Source organism: Protopterus annectens, chromosome 8.part0 (assembly GCF_019279795.1).
Source record: "Protopterus annectens isolate FY-2018-M chromosome 8.part0, PAN1.0, whole genome shotgun sequence".
Taxonomy (NCBI): domain Eukaryota; kingdom Metazoa; phylum Chordata; order Ceratodontiformes; family Protopteridae; genus Protopterus; species Protopterus annectens.
In genome coordinates, this window is record NC_056741.1 from 1,477,255,793 (window position 1) to 1,477,278,017 (window position 22,225).

At 42.4% G+C, this 22,225-nt stretch overlaps 1 protein-coding gene across 1 annotated transcript in view; it reads left to right on the plus strand.

The window, feature by feature from the left end:
• The window catches only part of TTC12 (tetratricopeptide repeat domain 12), a 1,640,087-nt gene that overhangs the window by 248,565 nt on the left and 1,369,297 nt on the right, over positions 1–22,225 (plus strand). Inside the window, exon 4 of the mRNA XM_044081062.1 lies at positions 3,303–3,380. Within this exon, the coding sequence (XP_043936997.1) occupies positions 3,303–3,380 (78 nt within the window). The remainder of the gene's footprint in view (positions 1–3,302; positions 3,381–22,225) is intronic.

A 22,225-nucleotide genomic window follows, 5' to 3' on the forward strand; every position in this document is an offset into this window, starting at 1 on the left:
TGGGAGTGCTGACTAGCTGTTTCCAAGCATTTGCATTGACAAATTCCAAGAATCTTTGAGCCAGCATGTTTGTTGTTGTGTGTGTTTCCCAGTAAATGGTTGGATAATTAAAATCACCCATGAATAAGGTGTTAGGTTATATGTCAAGTGACTCCAGTAAATCCAGGTGTGTGGTACGCTTTTCCTGGTACATGGTGGGGGACCTGTAGCTAGCTATGATGTGGTAGGGAGTTTTGCCTATAGTTAATTGGACATGGAGTAGCTTGAGAGAGTTGTACTGTTTGACCAGTCATGAGGTTAATTTGTCCTTAATGAAGGTGGATACACCTCCTCCTCCAGTTCTTTCACACACAGTTTGTGGTCTAAATGTATAGAAGGTGTTGTAGCCCTGCATGGCTGGGGTGCTTTCTGTGGCTTTGAACCATGTCCCAGTGACTGCACAGATGTTAGCATCTTTCGTGGTGAGGATTGCTTTCAGGGAGTGCAATTTCTCGTTTACAGTCGTAGCATTAAGTATCAGTACCTTGATGAGTTTATCTAGAGAGGATTTTGTTTCATCAGGAGGTTGTTTATTTTGACACTGCCTAAAAAAGGCACAGTAGGGGTGGCTAATGCCTTTGCTAGTATCTGAAAGCCTAGAGGAGACAGGTGCAGACCATCTCTGGCAAAGTGACCTGTTGATAATGTCTTTCCAGGCTGACAGATATTGGATCCCCTTGGACTGACACCAGAACCTAAGCCAGTTTAAGTCAGTCATTTTTGTTCGTATTGTGGCATCACCTTTGGAGAAGGTAGAATGCTGCTTAAGGTTAGGCCTATACCTGCCTGTGACACACAATCTAAGAGCTCAGTCATGTTTCTCTTCACATAGACAAGACAGGTATGTCTCAAGTCATTCACCCCAACATAAACTTGTTTGTGTCTTGTTTGTGTCTTTCGGCTTTTCCCGGTTAGGGGTCGCTACAGCGGAACTCCGGTCCGCTAATGATTGGCAGTTGATTTTTACGTACCGGCTTGCCAGGCCTGACACACAACCTTCAACGAAGGTACGCCCATTCACGCATGTCTCCATGCAGAAGACGCTCTAGCTGGGAATTGAACCGGACAGCGTCTTACTGTGAGGTGACACCGCTACTGCAGCACCACCACCGCAGGTTCACCCAACATGAACTATGACAGACTAATACTGGTACTTGTGGTTGAGTGACCTGAGTGTTTGAGTGACTTGATGGATCCTGGCACCTAACAGAGAGCTAACCGTAACCTGCTCCTTATCCAGCCTGGTGAGAAGAACATCCATGTGTCTCACTATGGAGTTTCCTATGACCATTACATAAGGTTTTGTGGTGTTGCACCTTATGGACTTGTTAAGGCACTGGTGTGTGTGTTATTTGTTGTGGTTGTTTTTGCATTGTGCTTTGTAAATGTTTTCCATTTGGGAGGACTCTGATCATTTGGAAAGTTACAAGTGAGTACTTCCACATATGTGGGTTTATGTGCCATGTCCTTATTTAGTGTGGGAATGATGTGTGTTTGCAAACACCCTGTTTGACATTGAATTTGTTCTTATGTGAGAGTCTTGCCACCATTTTCATAGTGTAACTGCATCTCTCAAAATATTTGTTTGTAAGAGTATGTTGCTGTCAGTATACATACAATTGTTACATTGCCTCAAGATGCCCATGTCCATCAGGCTGGCCAGAGAGATGATAGGAAACTGGCTGCCCATGACAGCAGGTTCTTATTTTATGTTTTATTAGGGAAAGGAATAGGTTAATTTGACAAGATTGTGCTGGTAACTCCGAGATTGCAAGAGGAACCTATACGTTGTGTAGGCTAAGTTTGATCAGTAAGGCAACAGTGCTCGGTATACAATTGAGTTGCTCCTAGAGCAGCAGAAAAGCTTGGAAGGGTTTCACTGACAGCTGTTTAGGGAAAAATTGAGCTTCAAGGCTTTTTGAGTCTTTACAGGGCACTGCTAATCACTGCTGCAAGAAGAGCAGCATGGCTTAAATGCAAGCAAAGAGAAACAAGTTTTAAGCTAACTACCAATTAGGAAAGCACACAATAAGCCTTCCACCAGCAATCCAACTTGGGTTAGATCAGCACACTTCTACCACAAGAGTGCAGAAAAAAAACTCCTTAATGTATTGTTATCTTAGAACAGGGATCTAGACAGTTAGCAGGAATTGTTTTTCACTACACTGTTAGTGTTTATACAGCAGGCCTCAACTGAATTTTTAGTGCATGGAACCAGCAGGCCTCAACTGAATTTTTAGTGCATGGAACCCCATCTCGTCCACTTTTATTATTTTCAAGCTGTCTGCAGCAAGCCATTATGATTTGCCTCTTTTTTTTTTAGGATCCAAGGACTTCAGCTATATCTGTTTCTATAGCTCTCTGTCTCTGTTGTAATGGAGACCTTCTCTGTACTGCAGTCTGAAAGCATCATTAGTTCACATTTTAGTTACTTTTGCTTCTGGAATATGAGGTACCCAGAGCAGACAGCTACATGATTTTCATTTGGACTGGATGGAAGAAAAGAGAATCGGATTCTATTCTTCGTCGTATATATTGTTTTCTAGCCTTCAGGACTCTTATAGATAGCTCTGCTCAAAGTACTGGAGTAACATCTTTTTATAGCCCACACGTTTTAGAGCTTTTTTTCTGCAGTTGTGCAATTAGAAAAAATGTAAATAGTCTCTAAAGGTACACCTGCACAGAGATTGAGTTGAGTACCCTGTAGACCCCGTGATTGACAAATGATTGTCATATGTACATGCTTTCATGGAAGCAGCACAGCTCATCTGTATGACCTTTGATATTACCCCACTATATAGCTCTCTTCTCTCCTGTGGGGTAATACAATAGCAGTCTTTCCAAATACTCATGTTTAGATGAACAATATTGTTTCTAGTCACTCAAGATTTATCTGTCCCGCTATTTCTACAGTTCAGAAAGTCATTTCTGGCTCAATGGCACTACAGACAGATACATCAATTATGTATCAGAGGACCTGAAGACTGACTAATGAAAACAAATGTTAACTGGTTAAGTCCACTGGACATAACAGGCCCTTTACATAGGTGGCCATTGAGCAATGTCTGGTCAAGTGACTTGTTTAGAATCAGTAAGTAGGCAAACAGAGGCTGTGGGAATCACAATAAGAAATACTTCAGGATATAGGTATTACTGCACATCGTCTGAAACATCTAGGCCAAATCATTGCTTAACCATTTGAAGGATGAGTTTTGTGGTAACTACCATTCTTTTTTTTTTTCTCATTCTTTCTTTTTTTGCAGATTATTTACTAGCACTTCTGGAGAAGGATGCACGAGACAGAGCCAAGAAAAGAAAAGAAAATAAAAAACTGGCAAACGGTATGGAGAAATTGCATATATTGTAGATGTCCAGGAGAAATGCTTAAATTTATATAGTGTTAATGTTTCTGTAATGATGAAAATGGCTATCTTAAGAGCAATAACTTCCATGATAAATGCCAACTATTTAATGCTGCTTACCTACTTAAAGCAGTAGAATAAAACAAAGGAAACACATTTGCAAACCCACTAAAATGGTAAAGATTTATAATGGTGAATAACTAATTGCAGTATTGTACTTTATAAATAATTTAGTTTGCATTTATGGGGCTTAACAAACACTTGAGCTTCCAAAAAAAAGAAGTAATGAGTAACAGGCAAAGGAAATAACCCTTCATCTCTTCTAGGCAACATATTCTTCATATCAGACAAGTAGTATTAGATGTATCTTAAGCAGCACAGTTAGCATGAATCCAGAATATGAAATGAGCCACCCGAGCTGTCCTGATATAACAAACTAAGCTTTATAAGATAATTTATCAGCAAACCAATAGCAGGTTAAAACCTTCAATGTAATGAACTCAAACTGCAATGAAAATGAAACGGTATACCTACTATTTCAATGCAAAACTGAAATAATGTAAAACTGTAAAAATGGAAAGAGATCCTCATACAAGTCTAGGTTAATTCCAAAGTAAATACAAGTCACTGTGTACAATTCATACCTGGATAGCTAAAAGCGACATAGATAAAACAATCAGAAAGTTTATTTTTACTCTAGGCAGCCAAATACCACATGAATTTGTTTCTGAACAGAGTCCTAGAATGAAGATGTTAGGGTCAGGCTACTGTGTGCATGCTTTAATGACATGTGGCATAATTTGGACAGCTAACTGATAACATTATTTCATATTCAGGAAGGAAGAGCAAAACTAGGTCTTGATTTGTTTAAAGAAACTTATAGGCCATTTACTTCTCAATTTCAGAATTGTTATACAGTGCAGAAATAAGAGCATATAATGGAAGCAAATAAGTGTGACTGCTTTAACAAATCTGGATAAAGTAAAGTCAGTGAACCCAGTTGTTTTAGCCTGACCATTTGATATAAATGACTTATGGGTGGAAAGCTATATAATGATTGTTGTACTTGAGTGCTGTTATCACTCAAAACATAGATATTGCTTGAGTTGATGTAGTTTACTGTACTAAAACCTCATCGGTTGTCTCATGTAAATATGTAGGATTATGATTAGGTCTGTGACTATAAATGGCATATTATATGTTTGAGACATGGATGCCAAGGCATTCACTTTAAGAATGAAGCTAGAGAGCTGGATATTGGCTTCCATGTTGAGAACACATAATGAAGGTTTATGACTGGTAACCTGATCTTTTACTGGCTTTGAAAGCCAGTAAAGTACTTTGTGCTGTCAGATAGACAGCAGCACACATTTCAGCATCTTTGCTTAAGAATTCTGGAAAATCCAAACATAAGGATGGAATAAAGAATCAAAATTAAGAGACATTTTTTAATATTGCTCTTATTTGCCTAAAAGTTAATAGAACAGCATGTTTTGCATCAGTAGGTGTGTTCTGAACAATAAGGAGTATTGAACTCTGTCTGGCATTGATAAGTGATTATAATCCTCATAGATTTACCAGAAAATGTAAAATATTTTGCGAGACAAATTGAAGGACAGTTGAGAGGCATGGACTGCAGGCAGAAACAAAGCTGTTTTACCTTCTGCCATTGTTCCTGCCAGCTGACGCTGCCTGTTGTTGGTACATAGAGAGAGAGACATGATTGTAAAACTGCTTAGCCATCCCCAAGCACTATTATGATTGGTCTCATGCTAGGGAAGCTGTTAACAAGTTTGTCTTTATCCCCAATATAAGTGTGTTGATGCTCATCATGTTTCACTGTTGCAGTCATTACATTTGGGTAATCTGCTGGCAGGTTGCCCTCAGTCGGCCTGATTAACAAAGTCTTGGGTCCTGCGTTAGATGCTGTCCCTTCTTCCATGACGTCAGGTCATCAGGGGTATAAAATATGCAGCCAACGCCATTACATCAGTCTTTCTTGCCGCACGGTGCCCGAAGCAGAAGCAGTTCGCAAGTGCAGGTCGGCCGACTCCTGAAATTTTCATTTTCGAGTTTCAGAACCGAAGTCTTCAACTAAAAGCTAAGTACCCCATTGGGGAAACTTTTTCTTGCTCCTTACCGATGTCAGTAAAAGTTAATAATTGTATTACTTGTGGGAAGCAAATACCTCATAAGGATTTTCATTTGTACTGTATTGCTTGCCTAGGCCCTGACCATGACATACCTTGCTTTCTGTTTTGTGCTTTATTTAATCAATGCACTATCCATCATCGGTACATTTTTGCTTCAAAATATTTCGGTTCTCGTTTTAATTATCCAGAAATGATGTTGGTTAGCCATCTGATTACCGGAATACTGAAAAACGCAAAGAAAAAGACAGAGACAGGCCATTCAGGTCCAACACTGCCGACGACGCTTCTCCTAAGCCAGTCGCCAGTTCGCCGGTACTCAGTGAGGTGCTTTCGCAGCCCCTGGTACTTGCAACTTCTGATTCAAAGGCCTCTACTGAGACCCATTCGGAGTCCAGTATGCCGCGAGATACTTCACATATGGAACCCGTGGATGTCTCTACCTTGGATGGGTCCGGAGCCACTGAGCAGGCACTAGCTTCTGAGGGTGTATTCAGGCTACAGACTTGCATATTAGATTGACTCCAACTTCAGTGCTAAGGCCTAAATTTTGATCTATGTCTAAAAATCTGACGCCCAGGCCACATGTTCAGGCCCCTATGTCTAAAAAACAAATGATCAAAATGGCTGAAGATTTAATTACTCTAATCAAGGGTAGTCAACCCCCCCCCCCCCCAAGAGGCCTAGGATTGAGTTTGATTATGAATCTTCTGAACAGGACTCTGTTTCTTCTGACTCTTCTAATTATCTGGATTTGTCCATACCTACTTATGAGGACTCTGATGCAGAGGACTCCATTCCCTCAGCTTCTCCCCCTGAGGATTTCTCTTCTGGGGAAACTTTACATTCCCTAACGGAGCATTTCCACTGGGAAAGCTATGATTTCTCTGAACCCAAAAAGAGGCTTAGGGATTTCTTTCTTCTTCCTCAGCATAGGCCTTTGGCTATACCTCCTGTACTACATGTTGTTGATGTGTTTTTGGAATCCAGTATGGCTCCTGATTCCTTTCCTCCAGCCCCTAGTAAACCAGACAGGTACTACAGGGTTACTGATCCCACAAATTCCTTTTCAAAAATCCTGTTGCAAATCCTGAAACCATTTCTCAGGGGCCCAAGGGCATTAAGGCTTCTACTGCAAAAAATCCTACCCCTTCTGATAGAGACTCCAGGGTGTTGGATAGATGGGGTAAAAAGGTTTATATTTCATTGACCTTAGCAATCGGGGCTTTAAACTGTCAATTTCATATGCTAAAATATCAACAGCATATCATGGGACTGCTTAAACAGACAATGATGTTGATTTCTGACTGTGTGGAGAATAAAGATTTGCAGGATTTATTGCATTCAGCTGAGCAAGTTGGCAAGCATACTTTGCAATGTGGTTTTGATTGTAGGGCTGCTGTTACTGCGTCTGTGCTTAGAAGGCATGCTTGGCTTAAGGAACAATCTCTGCCTGATCATGTTAAAGCAAAACTTTTGGATGCTCCTTCACACCAGGACCACCTATTTGACAATAAGGTTGAAGATGTTCTAAAAAAGATGGAAGATAAAGCTAAATCTATGCAAACTGTGAAAGATTTCTTACAAGTGCAACCTCCTACATTTAGTAGGCATTGGCCTACTAAGAACTGGTCCTTTCCAGCTTTCTCCAAAGCCACTGTGGCCACACCCAGACATTCCAAAAGCATCAGGTTTCAGTCCCAAGGGACTTTCAGAACTAAGCAATGGGGTGCTTCCACTTCCAAATCTGGAAACAACAAGGCACCACCTATGGTAAACAGGCTCAATGACTTCCCTTTGAAATTACCAAGCACTTGCCTCTTAGCCTACCCTTTGGGGGAGAAACTGGCTCTTCATTCAAGAAACTGGCAACTTATAACCCAGGACAAATGGGTTTTAAATATAGTGTCCCACGGATATGGATTTCATTTCCACACACTGCCAACTCCAGACAGGTGGCCAGACCTGCCCCCAAATCAGTGGGCAAAGGCACAGAAACAAGTACTTTCCCTCCTAAACATGGGGGCTATTCAACTAGTACCAGAAGAGGAAAAGGGACAAGGTTTCTATTCCAGACTTTTCCTGGTACCCAGAAAAGACAAATCATGGCGTCCAATTCTGAACCTGTCTACTCTAAACACCTTCCTGGACATTCCGAAATTCAAGATGCTGACTCTTCACCAGTTACTTCCTATGCTAGGCAAGGATGCCTGGTTGGCAACTCTCGCATATCCCAATCAGGGAATCTTGCAGAAGATTCCTTTGATTCAAAGCAGGCTGTATGCATTATGAGTTCTCTGCACTGCCCTTTGGCTTATCTACTGCACCCAAGGTATTCACAAAGTGCCTGGCACCAGTAATTGCATTTTGCAGGCAAAGAAATATTCAAATATATCCATACCTGGACGACTGTCTAATACAGGCAGAAAACCAGGCCATTCTTCTAAAACATCTGGCATTTGTAAAAAGAGTTCTAACCTGTCAAGGGTACACCATAAACTAAAAGAAATCTCAACTGGTACCCTCTCAAAAAATTACATTCCTGGGTGCAAGCTTGAATACAACTGCCCAGATGGCTTTCCTTACGCCAGAAAAGCAAATTCATTTGGTAACTTACTCCAAACAGTTGGCCACAAAAACCCTGCTATCTGCAAGGCAAATACTGCAAGCCTTGGGTTTCATGACCTCTTACATTCTTCTAATTCCATATGCAAGACTGCATATGAGGAAACTTCAGTGGTACTTAAAAAGTTTATGGAGTCAACATTGTCACAGCCTGGAAACAATGATTCCTATCATTCCTGGCCTGCACCTAGAGTTCCTATGGTGGGCAGAGGCCTGCCACCAAAACAAACCCTAACTACAGATGCATCAGACTATGCATGGGGGGCTCATCTGGCAGGGAAGTGCATTCAGGGCAAATGGAGCCCAAATCAAATGCACCTTCATATCAATCAAAAAGAAATGCTAGCTGTACAGAATGCACTGACAGCCTTCAAGGGCTACCTTCATCTAGGACATTTACTGATAAAGACGGACAACACCACAGTTATGTGGTACATAAACAAGCAGGGGGTACACATTTCTACACCCTATGCAGACTAGCCATGGCATTGTGGAACACGGCCTTGAGCTACCAAGTGCAACTACAAGCTCAATTCCTGCCAGGAAAGCAGAATGGCCTGGCAGACAAACTAAACAGAAATCTCATGGACCCTCATGAATGGAAACTGGAACCACAGATTTTCAATTTGTTGACGTGCCAGTGGTGGTGCCCAGATGTAGATCTCTTTGCCTCACTCCAGAACTACCAGTTGGACAAATTTTGCACAAGAACTCATCACAAAAAAGCCTGGAAAGTGGATGCTCACTCATCACAAAAAAGTCTGGAAAGTGGATGTTCTGTCCTTCAGCTGGAAAAACCTATAAGTCTATGCCTTTCCCCCTCTGCCTTTGCTCTCCAAAGTTCTTTTAAAAGTCAAACAGGACAAACCAAAAATGATTTTGATTGCTCCAGACTGGCCTCGCCAACACTGGTACCCACTCCTGCACAGTGTGTCACATATTTCTCTGTGGCACCTGCCTCAGACACCTTCCTTACTGTCTCAGCAGGAGAACCAAATTATGCACCCTCAGCTCTAAACTTTGAATCTTGCAGCTTGGCTAACCATTTAAATTCCCTCTTAGCATCCCTCAGCAAACCTGTGATGGATGTTATTTTGGAGACGAGAAGACCTAGTACTAAAAAATCTTATGCTGACAAATGGAAAAGATTCTCTGCCTGGAATCAATCTCAAGGGATGAGCACAGCAGTGCCCAATTTACCTCAGATTTTGCAATACTTAACTGAGATGCTTCACAAGGGACTGTCTTTTTCTTCCATAAAAATCCATGCCTCAGCCATTTCAGCTCATTGCAACACAGACCCTCCCCTTCTCTCATCTTCTTTTAAAGCAGTATATTAGAGGGGCCAAAAACTTGAGACCACCCAGGAGAGCACCAACCCCTGCCTGGGACCTTAACTTTGTGTTGGAGAAACTCACTCTACCTTCTTTCGAGCCAGCTGCAACCGCAGACTTAAAATTTATTTACTGGAAAACAGCCTTCCTTTTAGCAATCACTTCAGCTAGAAGGATATATGAATTACAGGCCCTTATGGCAGTGGAGCCTTTCATCATCTTTCATGCAGACATGGTGTCACTCAGGACCAGTCCAGTGGTATCCAGTGTGGCTCTTAATCAGTCCATTCATTTGCCAACTTTCTTTACCAATGCACAGAACAAGGGAGAGCGGATTCTGCATTCATTGGACGTACACAGACAACTTAGATTCTACTTGGACAGGACTAAATCTCAAAGAAAATCTGACCAACTGCTGGTAGCATTTGCTGCAGGGGCAGAGGGGAATGGTATTTCAAAGCAAACTATTTCTAAATGGATAAGCCATTGTATTCATTTCTGTTATAAGCACCATGGAAAACCTGTCCCCCAGGGGATCAGATCTCATTCCACCAGGGCTGCATCTACTTCAGCAGACTTTCTCAGAGGTGTTCCTACCAGGGATATTCTGGAAGCTGCTACCTGGAGTTCAGTTCATACTTTCACCAAGCATTATCACTTATCAATTTTCTCTAAATCCAGAGCTGGCTTTGCCACTTCTGTTTTGCAGGGCCTTATAGCTGTTCCTAATGCTGTATAAATCCACCCAAATGTAATGACTGCAACAGTGAAACACGATGAACATAGTACAGTTGTGTACACTTACACAAATGTAGATGTTCGAGTGTATTCACTGTTGCAGTCCTGCTTACCCTCCCTCCAGCCTCCTGTTTTCCTTTTACTATGCCTCTTCTTTCTTTTACTATGCTTAAAAGTTTTTTTGGTGTATTTGCTTTTGTTTGGAGATATAGTTTTGTGTTTCTAATTGTATATATATATATATATATATATATATATATATATATATATATATATATATATATATATTTTGCTCCCCATTTGGGGGGCAAGAAAAACTGATGTAATGGTGTCGGCTGCATGTTTTATACACCTGACAACCTGACGTCATGGAAGAAAGGACATCATCCGATGCAGGACCCAAGACTTTGTTAATCAGGCCAACTGAGGACAACCTGCCAGCAGATTACCCAAATGTAATGACTGCAACAGTGAATGCACTTGAACATCTACATTTATGGCAAGTGTACACAACTGTACTTTGTCGTTCTTCTTTCGGCTTTTCACGGTTAGGGTTCGCCACAGCGGAACTCTGGTCTGCTAATGATTGGCAGTAGAATTTTATGGTGCCAAGGTGCCAGCTCGACGCCCAGCCCTAATTTTCCATAATGAGGCAGCAATTAAGAAACATGACTGCCTCCCTCACTTTTAAACTTTATACAGTAGTATTTGGTCAAAATCCCCAGACACACTGTCACTGTTATAGCCAGGAAAAATAAAAACTGGCTAGGGATGCTGAGTCATATAAAAATAAACAGGCGTACCTTATAAAAACTGTTCATTCAGGAGTAATAAGAGAAATAACTGTGTTCATCAGGATGAATATTGCTCAGCAGTAGACTGTGATAATTTGTATCCAGTTTTTGAAGAGACTGATTTTATCCCATTACAGAACGAAGGTTGAATAATCAAGATAGAGAGAGTGAAAGGGGGGTAATACAAGCAACAATCAAGGAAGTACATCACATGGACAAAATAATATCAGTTTCTTAAGCTGTCCCAGACAGAACAGTGGAATGTTGAACAGGAGAACAAAAACTTCAGGAAGACATTGGGAGAGATGGAGAGGAAGGGGATGATGGAGATAAAATGCCTCTATTCTGTTTTTAACCTCAGTGAATTGTAACTGATACTGTCCCATCTGAATGTATTAAATAAGGGACTCACATTTATTCCTGTTCAATTGGCAAACCTGGTAGATATATTAATAGACATTAGACTTTTTAAATTAATTTTGAAGTATGTTTTCCATGAAGCTAAATGGGTTGATAAAAGGGAAGATTGTTTAGTGGAAAAGAAACCTTACAATTGGAACCAAGTTTGCAAACATTCTTAAATGGTTGTCAGAGGGTTGTCCATTTTCTTTATAAAATGAATCCAGTAATAAAATAAGTGGTTCAAGTTAACAGAAGTGGAATTTAAAGTGTTGCAAGATCTAAGTAGCTGTAGTAAGTTGCTTATTATGAAAGCTGACAAAGGCAATGGGTTAGTGGTAATGGACTGCAAAAAAAAATGTTTCAAAAATGAAATAAAATCTTTCTAATATAACACGTTACAGAACTATTACTAAAATTGATATATTAAGACAATTTAGATTTATAGACCATCACTTACTGGATTTATTGGAGCAAAATGTATTAGTGTGGAGGAATAACATTTTTTTCTAATAGAGCATCCAGCTATTGGTAAAGTGTTTGTGATACCTAAGTTACACAATAATGAGAGTGATCCTCCTTTTAGACCAGTTTGGATGGAGTTTTGAATCCTTTAGTTCAGGACACAGAATTTTATATTCATGACTGTTGGCTTTTAAATGAGTTGTTTAAATACAAATTTGCAGGTAATAATACGTTTTAGTTCATGTTGGATGCAGAATCCCAATATACCAGTATTGTCCATCAAGTAGGCATTGAATTCATTAGATCATATTTAGGTAAATATACTAAAATTGACAATGTTAAAATTAATACTGTGTGTTTTGTTTTTTAATGTTTAAAAATTATATGTCTCAAACTTTAAGGAGTAGCTATGGGTGCCCATTGGTAGAAGAAAGAAATCCTTGCAAAGATAAAGGGTTTCAGACAGTGTCATTATACAGGGTTTTTATCAATGATTTATTTTTTCATTTGGAATGGAATTCATCAAGAGTTTTTCATCTTTTTTTGAAATATTAATTAAAGTATAGGTTTTCTTAATTTTATCATTGGTGGTTAGGGAGATGTTGTACACTTTTTAGATTTAGAATTAACTGTAGATATATATTACAAGTGTTTTCATTCTTACATTTTGGAAAAGAAAAATTAACCAGTAATTAATCTGATGTTGTTAATCTTCGTTCATTCCTTACTGATGGGTTATTGGTTCCGTCCTCGGAACCAAGCCGGCCAAATATCAAGCTCGCGTCAACCAAAAATTTTCGAGTCAAGGTCCTACCCAAAATGCTGTGCTCCCTGTTACCTCAGATCTCATTTGCCACGTTGCTGTACAGCCGTGTCAAGCCACTCTCTTCAGCTAAGTGTCTAATTTTTTGAAAGTTTTGTATATCGTTTCTACTTTAAAGTTTTTCAAACAGTTTCTGGTATTATTCTCCTAGCCAATCGTATCCTTACGACTCTCTCCCTTTAGTCTATTTCTCTTTATTACCCTTTTCTTACCTTTGAGGTAATTCTTCCTTACCATCATTGGTAATCCTTCTTCCTTCTCTCTTCTTACCCTTTTGGGTAGCCTTTCCTCTTCTTTTTGGTACTGTTCTTCTTCTACACATCATTATGTTGGATAAGAAAAGAAGTGTTGGTTTTAAGCAGTGTAAGGATTGCGGCTGTAAGTTACTGATTTCCGATGGCCATGACTTGTGTCTGTTGTCTAATTGTCTCCCACCTTACTGTGGATCCCCCATGTGGGATTTGTAGAAATTTTTCGACCAGAACTCTTAACGAGAGAAAGAACAAATTAATCTTGAAAGTTCTTCTCAAATCTCCTTTCTGTGAGGCTATTTCTGGGTCAGAGGGCACACCCCATCCTGCTAAACCCTGTAAGAGGCATTCTTCCTCTTCCTCATCGAGGTTGCTCCCTTCATCTCCCTCTGGAGAGCTTAGGGAGTCGACTCATAAGAAGGTGAAATTGACTACTACTTCAGCGCTGCCACATTTGACCCTGTCGGATCCAGGCTCGGCACTACCCCAGCTGATTCTGGCTCCAGCCATGTCCTCCTTATCGACACCAGCACCGGAGTTCCTGGTGCAGACAATTGCGGCTCTGACAGTTCCGTCGCAGCCCTTACTGGCACCGTCCATGCAGGTACAGCCCCTTTGGCACCGTTGGTACAATCCGCTTTGGCTCCGAGTATGACATTATTGTCCTCCACAGTGCAGACACTTTCGGCACTGACATGTTCTTCAGTGCAGTCCTTTTCAGCACCGTTTTTGTTAGTGGTGCAGACACTTTCCTCGACAGCACAGTACCCATTGGTGCAGACACTTGTTTTTATGGTGCAGACACTTTCAACTTCTATGGTGCTGACGTTGGTGCAGACTACTTCCACACCATTTTCTTTAGTGCATACTTCCTTGGTTCCGGGCTCTGCACCTCTTGAATTAGCATGGACCAAGTACTCTCCTTCCTTGGATCCATTTGTTGGTAGCCAATATAGTCCTTTTGTAGAAAGGCCAGAATCGTCCTCAGGTTTCTCTATGAGGTCGACCAGGACCAACTCTGAGCAAGATGTGTTGCGGCTTGTTGACCAGTTGCTTGTAGCCAGAGGTCTTTTTCACCCGTCAAAGTCCATGTTCCCTCCCTCAGGTGAAACTATATTCCCTCAAACTCCAACGTACACTCCTCCTTCGACGTCCACCCAAGTATCAAAGCACATTACTCCGACAGCAGCTTCCCTTCTTCCAACTCTAATAGTGGATCTCACTCTGGAACCGGAGTCATCCTTGTGTCCCTCGGTGCACTGGGCATTGGGCTCTTCTCAGGCCAGTGGCTGTGCCGTGGGGGAGGTCATTCTTGGTTCCACGCTGATTTTTTTCTATGGCACCCTCCAAGAATCCTCCCTCTCTCATGCTTTACAGTCCTCTTGAGACTCCTGGTCTGGGGGTCGACTCGTCAGGCTGGGGTGTGCCCCCGGTTCCGAGGTTGTCGTGCTCGGTTCCAGGCTCCCATCCCTCCTTGGGCGGGCTGGCCTTCCAAGCCATAGGGAGGGCACTTGCCTCCACTGGCAATCCCCACATGTCAGAGTCCTCTCCCCCCTCTGTGATGCAACTCTTACAAGCCACAACCATCGGACACCGGGCACAAGGGCCTCTGGTTTCTCCTTCTCAGGAAACCCCTTTTTTGCAGTCTTCCCCAGAACCTCCCACTGAGGAAGTACCACGTAAAGCGTCATGCAAGAGGAAGCACATGGACTCCACTGAGGAGTCGTTGACTGAAGATACGGACTTTGATGACGGGGAAGGGCCCCCATTGTCACCCTCTGATGAGGTGTCCTTTGGTGACATCCTCGAAAACCTTAGACAGAGGGGTGACTGGAAGTCCTTTAATCCTTCCTCTGAGGAATCCACATTCCTGCAAACCTTTCCTGCCTGGCCCCCTACCTCCTGGGTTACCCAGCTGGCCGATGAGCTTGTCCAGTTCATCGTCCAGCGCACTTGGAAGGCTCCTGACACCCTGAAAGTGATACCACAGAGGCCTGATAAAATCTTATCTCCCCCAGCTGATCATCCCCATTGGTCACGAGGTCTTCCAGTAGATGCCATGGTGGTGGTGGTGGTGGCTGCAACTAAGAAAGATTTGGCAGAAGAGAGCCAAACTGTCCATCCACCCAACAATGAGTCCCGGGCGATAGACAGACTAGTGAAACATGTCTTTGCTTCATCGACCTTCACCATAAGGTCTTTTAACTATTTGTCACACTTTACCAGGCTTCAGAAGGATTTTATTAACCAACTCTCTGAAACCTTGGCAGGAGCTGATGTTCTTCTTGTTTCACTGTTGCAGTCATTACATTTGGGTAATCTGCTGGCAGGTTGCCCTCAGTCTGCCTGAATTACAAAGTCTTGGGTCCTGCTTCGGTTGCTGTCTTCTCTTCCATGACGTCAGGTCGTCAGGTTGTATAAAACATGCAGCCGACGCCATTTTCTTTAGTCTTTCTTGCCATGTGGTGCCCGAAGCAGAAGCATTTCGCAAGTGCCGGTTGGCCGACTACTGAAATATTCGAGTTTGAGTTTCAGAACCGAAGTCTTCACTAAAGCTAAGTACCCGTTGAAACTTTTTCTTGCTTTTTACCGATTTCAGAAAAAGTTACTAATTGTATTACTTGTGGGAAGCAAATACCTCATAAGGATTTCCATTTATACTGTATTCCTTGCCTTGGCCTTGATCACAACGTGCCTGGTTGTCGGTTTTGTGCTAGATTCAACCAACGCACTATTAAGCGTCGGTATATTTTTGCATCAAAGTATTTTGGAAACAGATTTAACTACCCAGGAATGTCGTCGGATAGCAATCTGACTACCGGAGTACATAAAAAATGCAAAGAAAATGGCAGAGAAAGGCAGTCGAGATCCAAAACCGGCGATGAAGCTTCTCCTATGCCAGTCGCCGGTACTCAGTGAGGTGCTTTCGCAGCCCCTGATACCCGCTACCTTTGAGTCGCAGGCCTCTACCGACACCCATGTAGAGTCTGGCATGCCACAAGATACTCAAGGTATTGGACCGATGGATATATCTCCCTCGGATGGGTCCAGAGTCGCTGAGCAGGCACCGGCTTCTGAGGGTGTATTCAGACCTCAACATTTGTATATCAAACCGACGACAGCTGCAAAACCAAAGACAAAAGCAACTTCTAAAACTAAAAAAAACTGATGCATGAGCCATGTGCACAGGCCTCTATGCCTATAAAAACAGATGATCAAAATGGCTGAAGACCTTATTAACTTGATCAAGGGTACCCATCCCCCTCCAGATAAGAGGCCTAGACAAGATACTGATTATGAATCTTCAGATCAGGTTTCTATTTCTTCGGATTTCTCTTCTGATCAGGAATTATCTATACCTCCCTATGAGGATTCTGATGCTGAGGAGTCTATTCCATCTGCATCTCCTCCTGAGGATTATTCATTTGTAGAAACCTTGCATACTTTGAGGGAACATTTTCACTGGGAGAGTCAAGACTTCTCAGAATCAAAAAAGAGGCTCAGGGATTTCTTTCTTCTCCCTCAGCACAAGCCTTTAGTCATTCCCCCTGTTTTAGACATTGTGGATAATGTGCTTTCAGAGTCAAGCTTGACCCCCTGACTTCTTACCTCCAGCTCCCAGAAAGCCTGACAGATATTACAGGGTCCCTGACTCACATAAATTTTTATTTAGAAACCCTGCTGCTGATCCTGAAACAATTTCACAGGGGCCAAAGGGAGTTGAGGCCTAAACAGCAAAAAATCCTACCCCCTCTGACAGAGATTCAAGGGCACTGGACAGATGGGGAAAAAAGGTTTATACATCTGCAACCTTGGCAATCAGGGCCTTAAACTGTCAATTTCATATGCTTAAGTACCAACAACATGTTATGGGATTGCTGAAACAGAAAATGATGTTGATTTCAGAATGTGCAGAAAATAAAGAATTGCAGGAATTGTTGCATGCAGCTGAACAAGTTGGAAAGCATACTTTGCAATGTGGTTTTGATTCTTTAGAGGCCTCCTGCAGGGCCACAGTTACTGGATTTGTGATTAGGAGGCATGCCTGGTTAAAGGAACAAAATTTGCCTGATCATGTTAAAGCTAAATTGTTAGATGCACCTTTAAAGCATGATTCTCTGTTTGGTATTAAGGCAGAAGAGGTTTTAAAGAAAATGGAAGACAAAGCTAAGTCTATGCAAACTGTTAAAGACTTCTTACAAGTGTAGCCACCAAGATTCAGTAGACACTGGCCTACAAAAAATTGGTCCTTTCCTGTGTCAGACAGAGCTCAAAGGGGCAAATCTAGATGCCCTAAGGGTTCCAGATACCAGGCACAAGACTCATATAGGTCAAAGCAATGGGGCGCATCCACTTCCAAATCTGGAGGAGATGAAGCGCACACCTACAGAAAGCAATCCCAATGACTTCCCTCTGCGTACACCAAGAACTTATCTTTTGGCAGCACCCATAGGGGGGAAATTAGCACTTTTTGCTCAAAATTGGCAGTTAATAGCCCAGGACAAGTGGGTACTAAACATCATATCACAGGGATACAGATTCCATTTCCACACTCTGCCAATGGCACATGGTTGGCCAGATCTGCCAAAAAATCAATGGGCAGAGGCACAGAAACAAGTAACGTCACTCATGGATATGAGGGCCATTCAGCCAGTACCAGAACAGGAAAAAGGACAAGGTTTTTACTCAAGACTGTTCTTGGTACCCAGAAAGGACAAGGCCTGGTGGCCAATATTGGATTTATCGATTTTGAACACATACCTGGACATTCCAAAATTCAAAATGCTGACTTTGCAGCAGCTTCTGCCCATGCTGGACAAGAATGTTTGGCTGGTGACTTTAGACCTAAAAGAGGCATACTTGCATGTCCCAATAAGAGAGTTGTGCAGAAGATACCTCAGATTCAAGGCTGGCTTAATGCATTACCAATTCTCTGCACTGCCCTTTGGCTTATCTACTGCGCCCAGGGTCTTTACAAAGTGCCTGGCACCAGTAATTGCATTTTGCAGACAAAGAAGTATTCAAATATATCCTTACTTGGACGACTGTCTCATTCAAGCAGAGAACGTGGACACTCTTCTTCGACACCTGGTGTTTGTGAAAAGGCTTCTAACATGCCTAAGGTACACAATAAACGAAAATAAATCACAACTGGTACCCTCTCAAAAGATAACGTTTCTGGGTGCAAGCTTGAATACAACTGCCCAGATGGCTTACCTCACGCTAGACAAACAAAGGCAACTGACTGCTTACTTCAAACTGATGCCAACAAAAGCACAGTCTTCTGCAAGACAAATTCTGCAGACTCTGGGCTTCATGGCATCCTACATCCTACTAATTCCATATGCAAGACTGCATATGAGGAAACTTCAGTGGTACCTAAAAAGTTTATGGAGTCAACATTCACACAGTCTGGAAACAATGATTCCTTTCATTCCCTGCCTGCAACAGGAGTTTCTATGGTGGGCAAAGGCCTGTCACCAAAACATGGGACGGCCCTTCACTCTACCCCCTGCCAGCCAAACCTTAACAACAGATGCATCAGATTATGCCTGGGGGGCCCACATGGCAGGAAGATGCATTCAGGGCATTCGGTTACCAAAACAAATGCATCTACATATCAACCAGAAAGAGATGCTAGCTGTTCAACATGCCCCAACAGCCTTCAAGGACTTACTTCATCCAGGACAACTACTGATAAAGATGGAAAACACCACAGTCATGTGGTATATAAACAAGTAAGGGGGCACACACTCATACCCCCTTTGCAGATTAGCCATGGCACTGTGGAACACAGCTTTGACCTACCAAATATATCTTCAAGCTCAATTCCTGCCAGGAAAACAAAACACTCTGGCAGACGATTTAAGCAGAAACCTTATGGATCCTCATGAGTGGAAACTAAATCCACAAGTCTTCAGCATGATAACAGAGTAATGGGGGAGCCCAGACATAGATCTATTTGCCTCTCCTCAAAATTATCAATTGAAAAGATTCTGCACAAGGACTTATCACAAACAAGCATGGAAAGTGGACGCCCTATCCTTCAGTTGGAAAGACCTATCAGTTTACGCCTTTCCTCCTCTGCCTCTTCTACCCAAGGTCCTCCTAAAAATCAGACAAGAGAAGCCAAAGATGATATTAATTGCCCTGGACTGGCCCCGCCAATACTGGTACCCAATCCTAAGGAACTTGTCTCAATACCCAGCTTGGACCTTGCCTCAAAGACCACAACTACTGTCCCAGCAAAACAATCAGATCCTGCACAATCAACTACAGACTCTGACCCTGGCAGCATGGCTAATCATGTAATCATACAAACGACACCTCTCAGTAAAGCTGTGATGGATGTCATTTTGGAAGCCAGAAGGCCTAGTACTAGAAAATCTTATGCTGACAAATGGAAGAGATTCTGTGCTTGGAATCAAGCACAAGGAACTGATACAGCAGAACCACATATTCCTCAGATATTACAATACTTGACTGAGATGCTTGACAAAGGCCTATCTTTCTCATCAATCAAAATCCATGCCTCTGCCATTTCGGCTCATTACAATACAGAGCCACCAATCTTTTCTCATCCTTTAATAAAGCAGTATCTTAGAGGAGCCAAAAATGTAAGGCCTCCTAGGAGATCACCATTACCTGCATGGGACCTCAGTTATGTGTTGGAAAAGCTCACCCTGCCTCCATTTGAACCAGCTGCTACCGCTGATATAAAGTTCTTATCATGGAAGACAGCTCTGCTACTAGCAATTACTTCAGCAAGAAGAGTTTCAGAGCTACAGGCCCTCATGGCTGTAGAGCCTTTTATCATATTTTACCCAGACAGGGTGTCTCTGAGAACAAATCCTACTTTTATGCCAAAGGTAGTTTCCAATGTGGCTCTTAACCAAACAATTCATCTGCCAACTTTTTATCCAAATCTGCAGAACAAAGGGGAGATAATTCTGCATTCCTCTACATAAACAGACAGCTAAGATTCTACTTGAGCAGGACTAAAGCTCTAAGAAAAACTGAGCAATTACTAGTGTCATATGCTGCAGGATCAGAAGGAAAGGCTATTTCAAAGCAGACAGTTTCAAAGTGGATAAGCCACTGCATCCGTTTCTGCTACTTACACCATGGTAAACCTGTGCCCAAGGGCATTAGGTCTCATTCCACCAGAGCTGCAGCTACTTCAGCAACCTTTCTCAGAGGGGTACCAACCAAAGACATTCTAGAGGCTGCTACTTGTAGTTCTGTTCACACCTTTACAAAGCATTACCATTTGCCTCTTTACTTTAAGTCCAGGGCAGGCTTTGTCACTGCAGTGCTGCAGGGCCTTATAGCTGCACCTAATGCTGTTTAGCTCCAGCCTCCCAACCATAGCTTTGGGATTCTACCCAAATGTAATGACTGCAACAGTGAAACACGAAAAACATAGTACAGTTGTGTACACTTACCATAAATGTAGATGTTCGAGTGCATTCACTGTTGCAGTCCAGGTTACCCTCCCGCTATCCCCCTGTCATTCTAAAGTTTATCTTTCCTTCTCTATCTTCTACAGCCTATGTGGTGTATTTGCTTGTAGATGAAGGTAAAATTTATATTGATGTATGTATGTATGTATATATGTATATATATATATATATATATATATATATATATATATATATATATATATATATATAATATTGCTACCTTTTTGGGGGCACCTGACATCGGGGGCAAGAAAAACTAACGAAAATAGCGTCTGCTGCATGTTTTATACCCCTGATGACCTGACGTCATGGAAGAGAAGACAGCAACCGATGCAGAACCCAAGACTTTGCAATTCAGGCCAACTGAGGGCAACCTGCCAGCAGATTACCCCAATATAATGACTGCAACAGTGAATACACTTGAACATCTACATTTATGGTAAGTGTACACAACTGTACTTTTCTGACGAGGTCTGTGACAATGTGGTTTCTCAGATAGCCACCCTAGAGTCCATTTCCAATTTTTCCATGCGTCTTATTTCTCACGCAACGGAATGAGCAGCTAGAGTGGCAGGTGCTGGTATAGTCACCAGACGACATGCCTGGATGTGACTTTGCAGAATCCTTTAAGGCTTCCTTTATGAACACCCTCATCAAGACCACTTCTTTGTTTGGCCCTAAAGTTAAATATACGCTGGCAAGGTGCAAACAAGATGGCAAGACCCTATCTGCCATTGGTGTCAGACACTCCACTCCTCAATGATTCTACTCCAGAAATCAGAGGAGCAGGAAGATGTGGCACAGGAAATCACAGGGCTGTTTCCATGATGCACGTGCCGAGTTCTCCTTTAGAGACAGAGGGGGAAACTCCAATGGAAGATGCCCCTTTCAGGGCAGAGGAGGTCCGCGAAACCGGGGTTCCAGAGATTCTTTCTCTGGCCAGCCCTATCAGCGCTCCTGAAGCGTTGCCTGACTGCTCACCTCTGGAAGTGGTCTGGGGGGGGGTAATTTTTCCTTGTACCTCGCTGCCTGGCGAAATATAACCACCGACTCTTATCCAGAGGCTGTTGCTTCCTCTTCCATCTTTGTCTATTCTCATCCAGACTATTACCCGACGTTCCACCTGGTCAAAGGGAAGCAGCAGCAGATGAAATCCAAAAGCTGCTACAAAAAAGAGTCATCCAGATGGTCCCGCTAGACCAGATAGGATCCGTTTTTTACACAAGGTTTTTTAGTGCCAAAAAAGACAGGGGACTGGAGACCAATTCTGGATCTCAGCACGCTGATCAAATTTGTAAAAACAGAGAAATTCCAGATGGTCATGGTTCAGTCTATCCTTCCTCTCCTGAAGGAAGACAATTAGATGTGCTCTGTAGATCTTCAAGATACGTATTAACACATAAAAATGGACAAACGCTCAAGAAGATACCTCCGCTTTCACATAGGAGCCAGTCACTACCAATTTCGAGCTCTGCCCTTTGGTCTTTCTGCAGCCCCCAGAGTGTTCACCAAATGCATGGCAGTGGTTATCGCTCATTTGCAACTTCAAGGACTCCAGGCATTTCCATATCTAGATGGCTAGCTCCTCACCACCTCACCAAGCATCTACTGGATGTAGCCCTGCACTACACTGTCCTCACAGCACAATGCCTGGGAATTACTATAAACTGGAAGAAGTCCAACATGACCCCATCTCAGTCTTTGGAATTCATAGGGATACTGTTGGACACGAGAAATTGCACAGCATCTCTTCTGGACCACAGGCTTTAAAGATTAAGACAA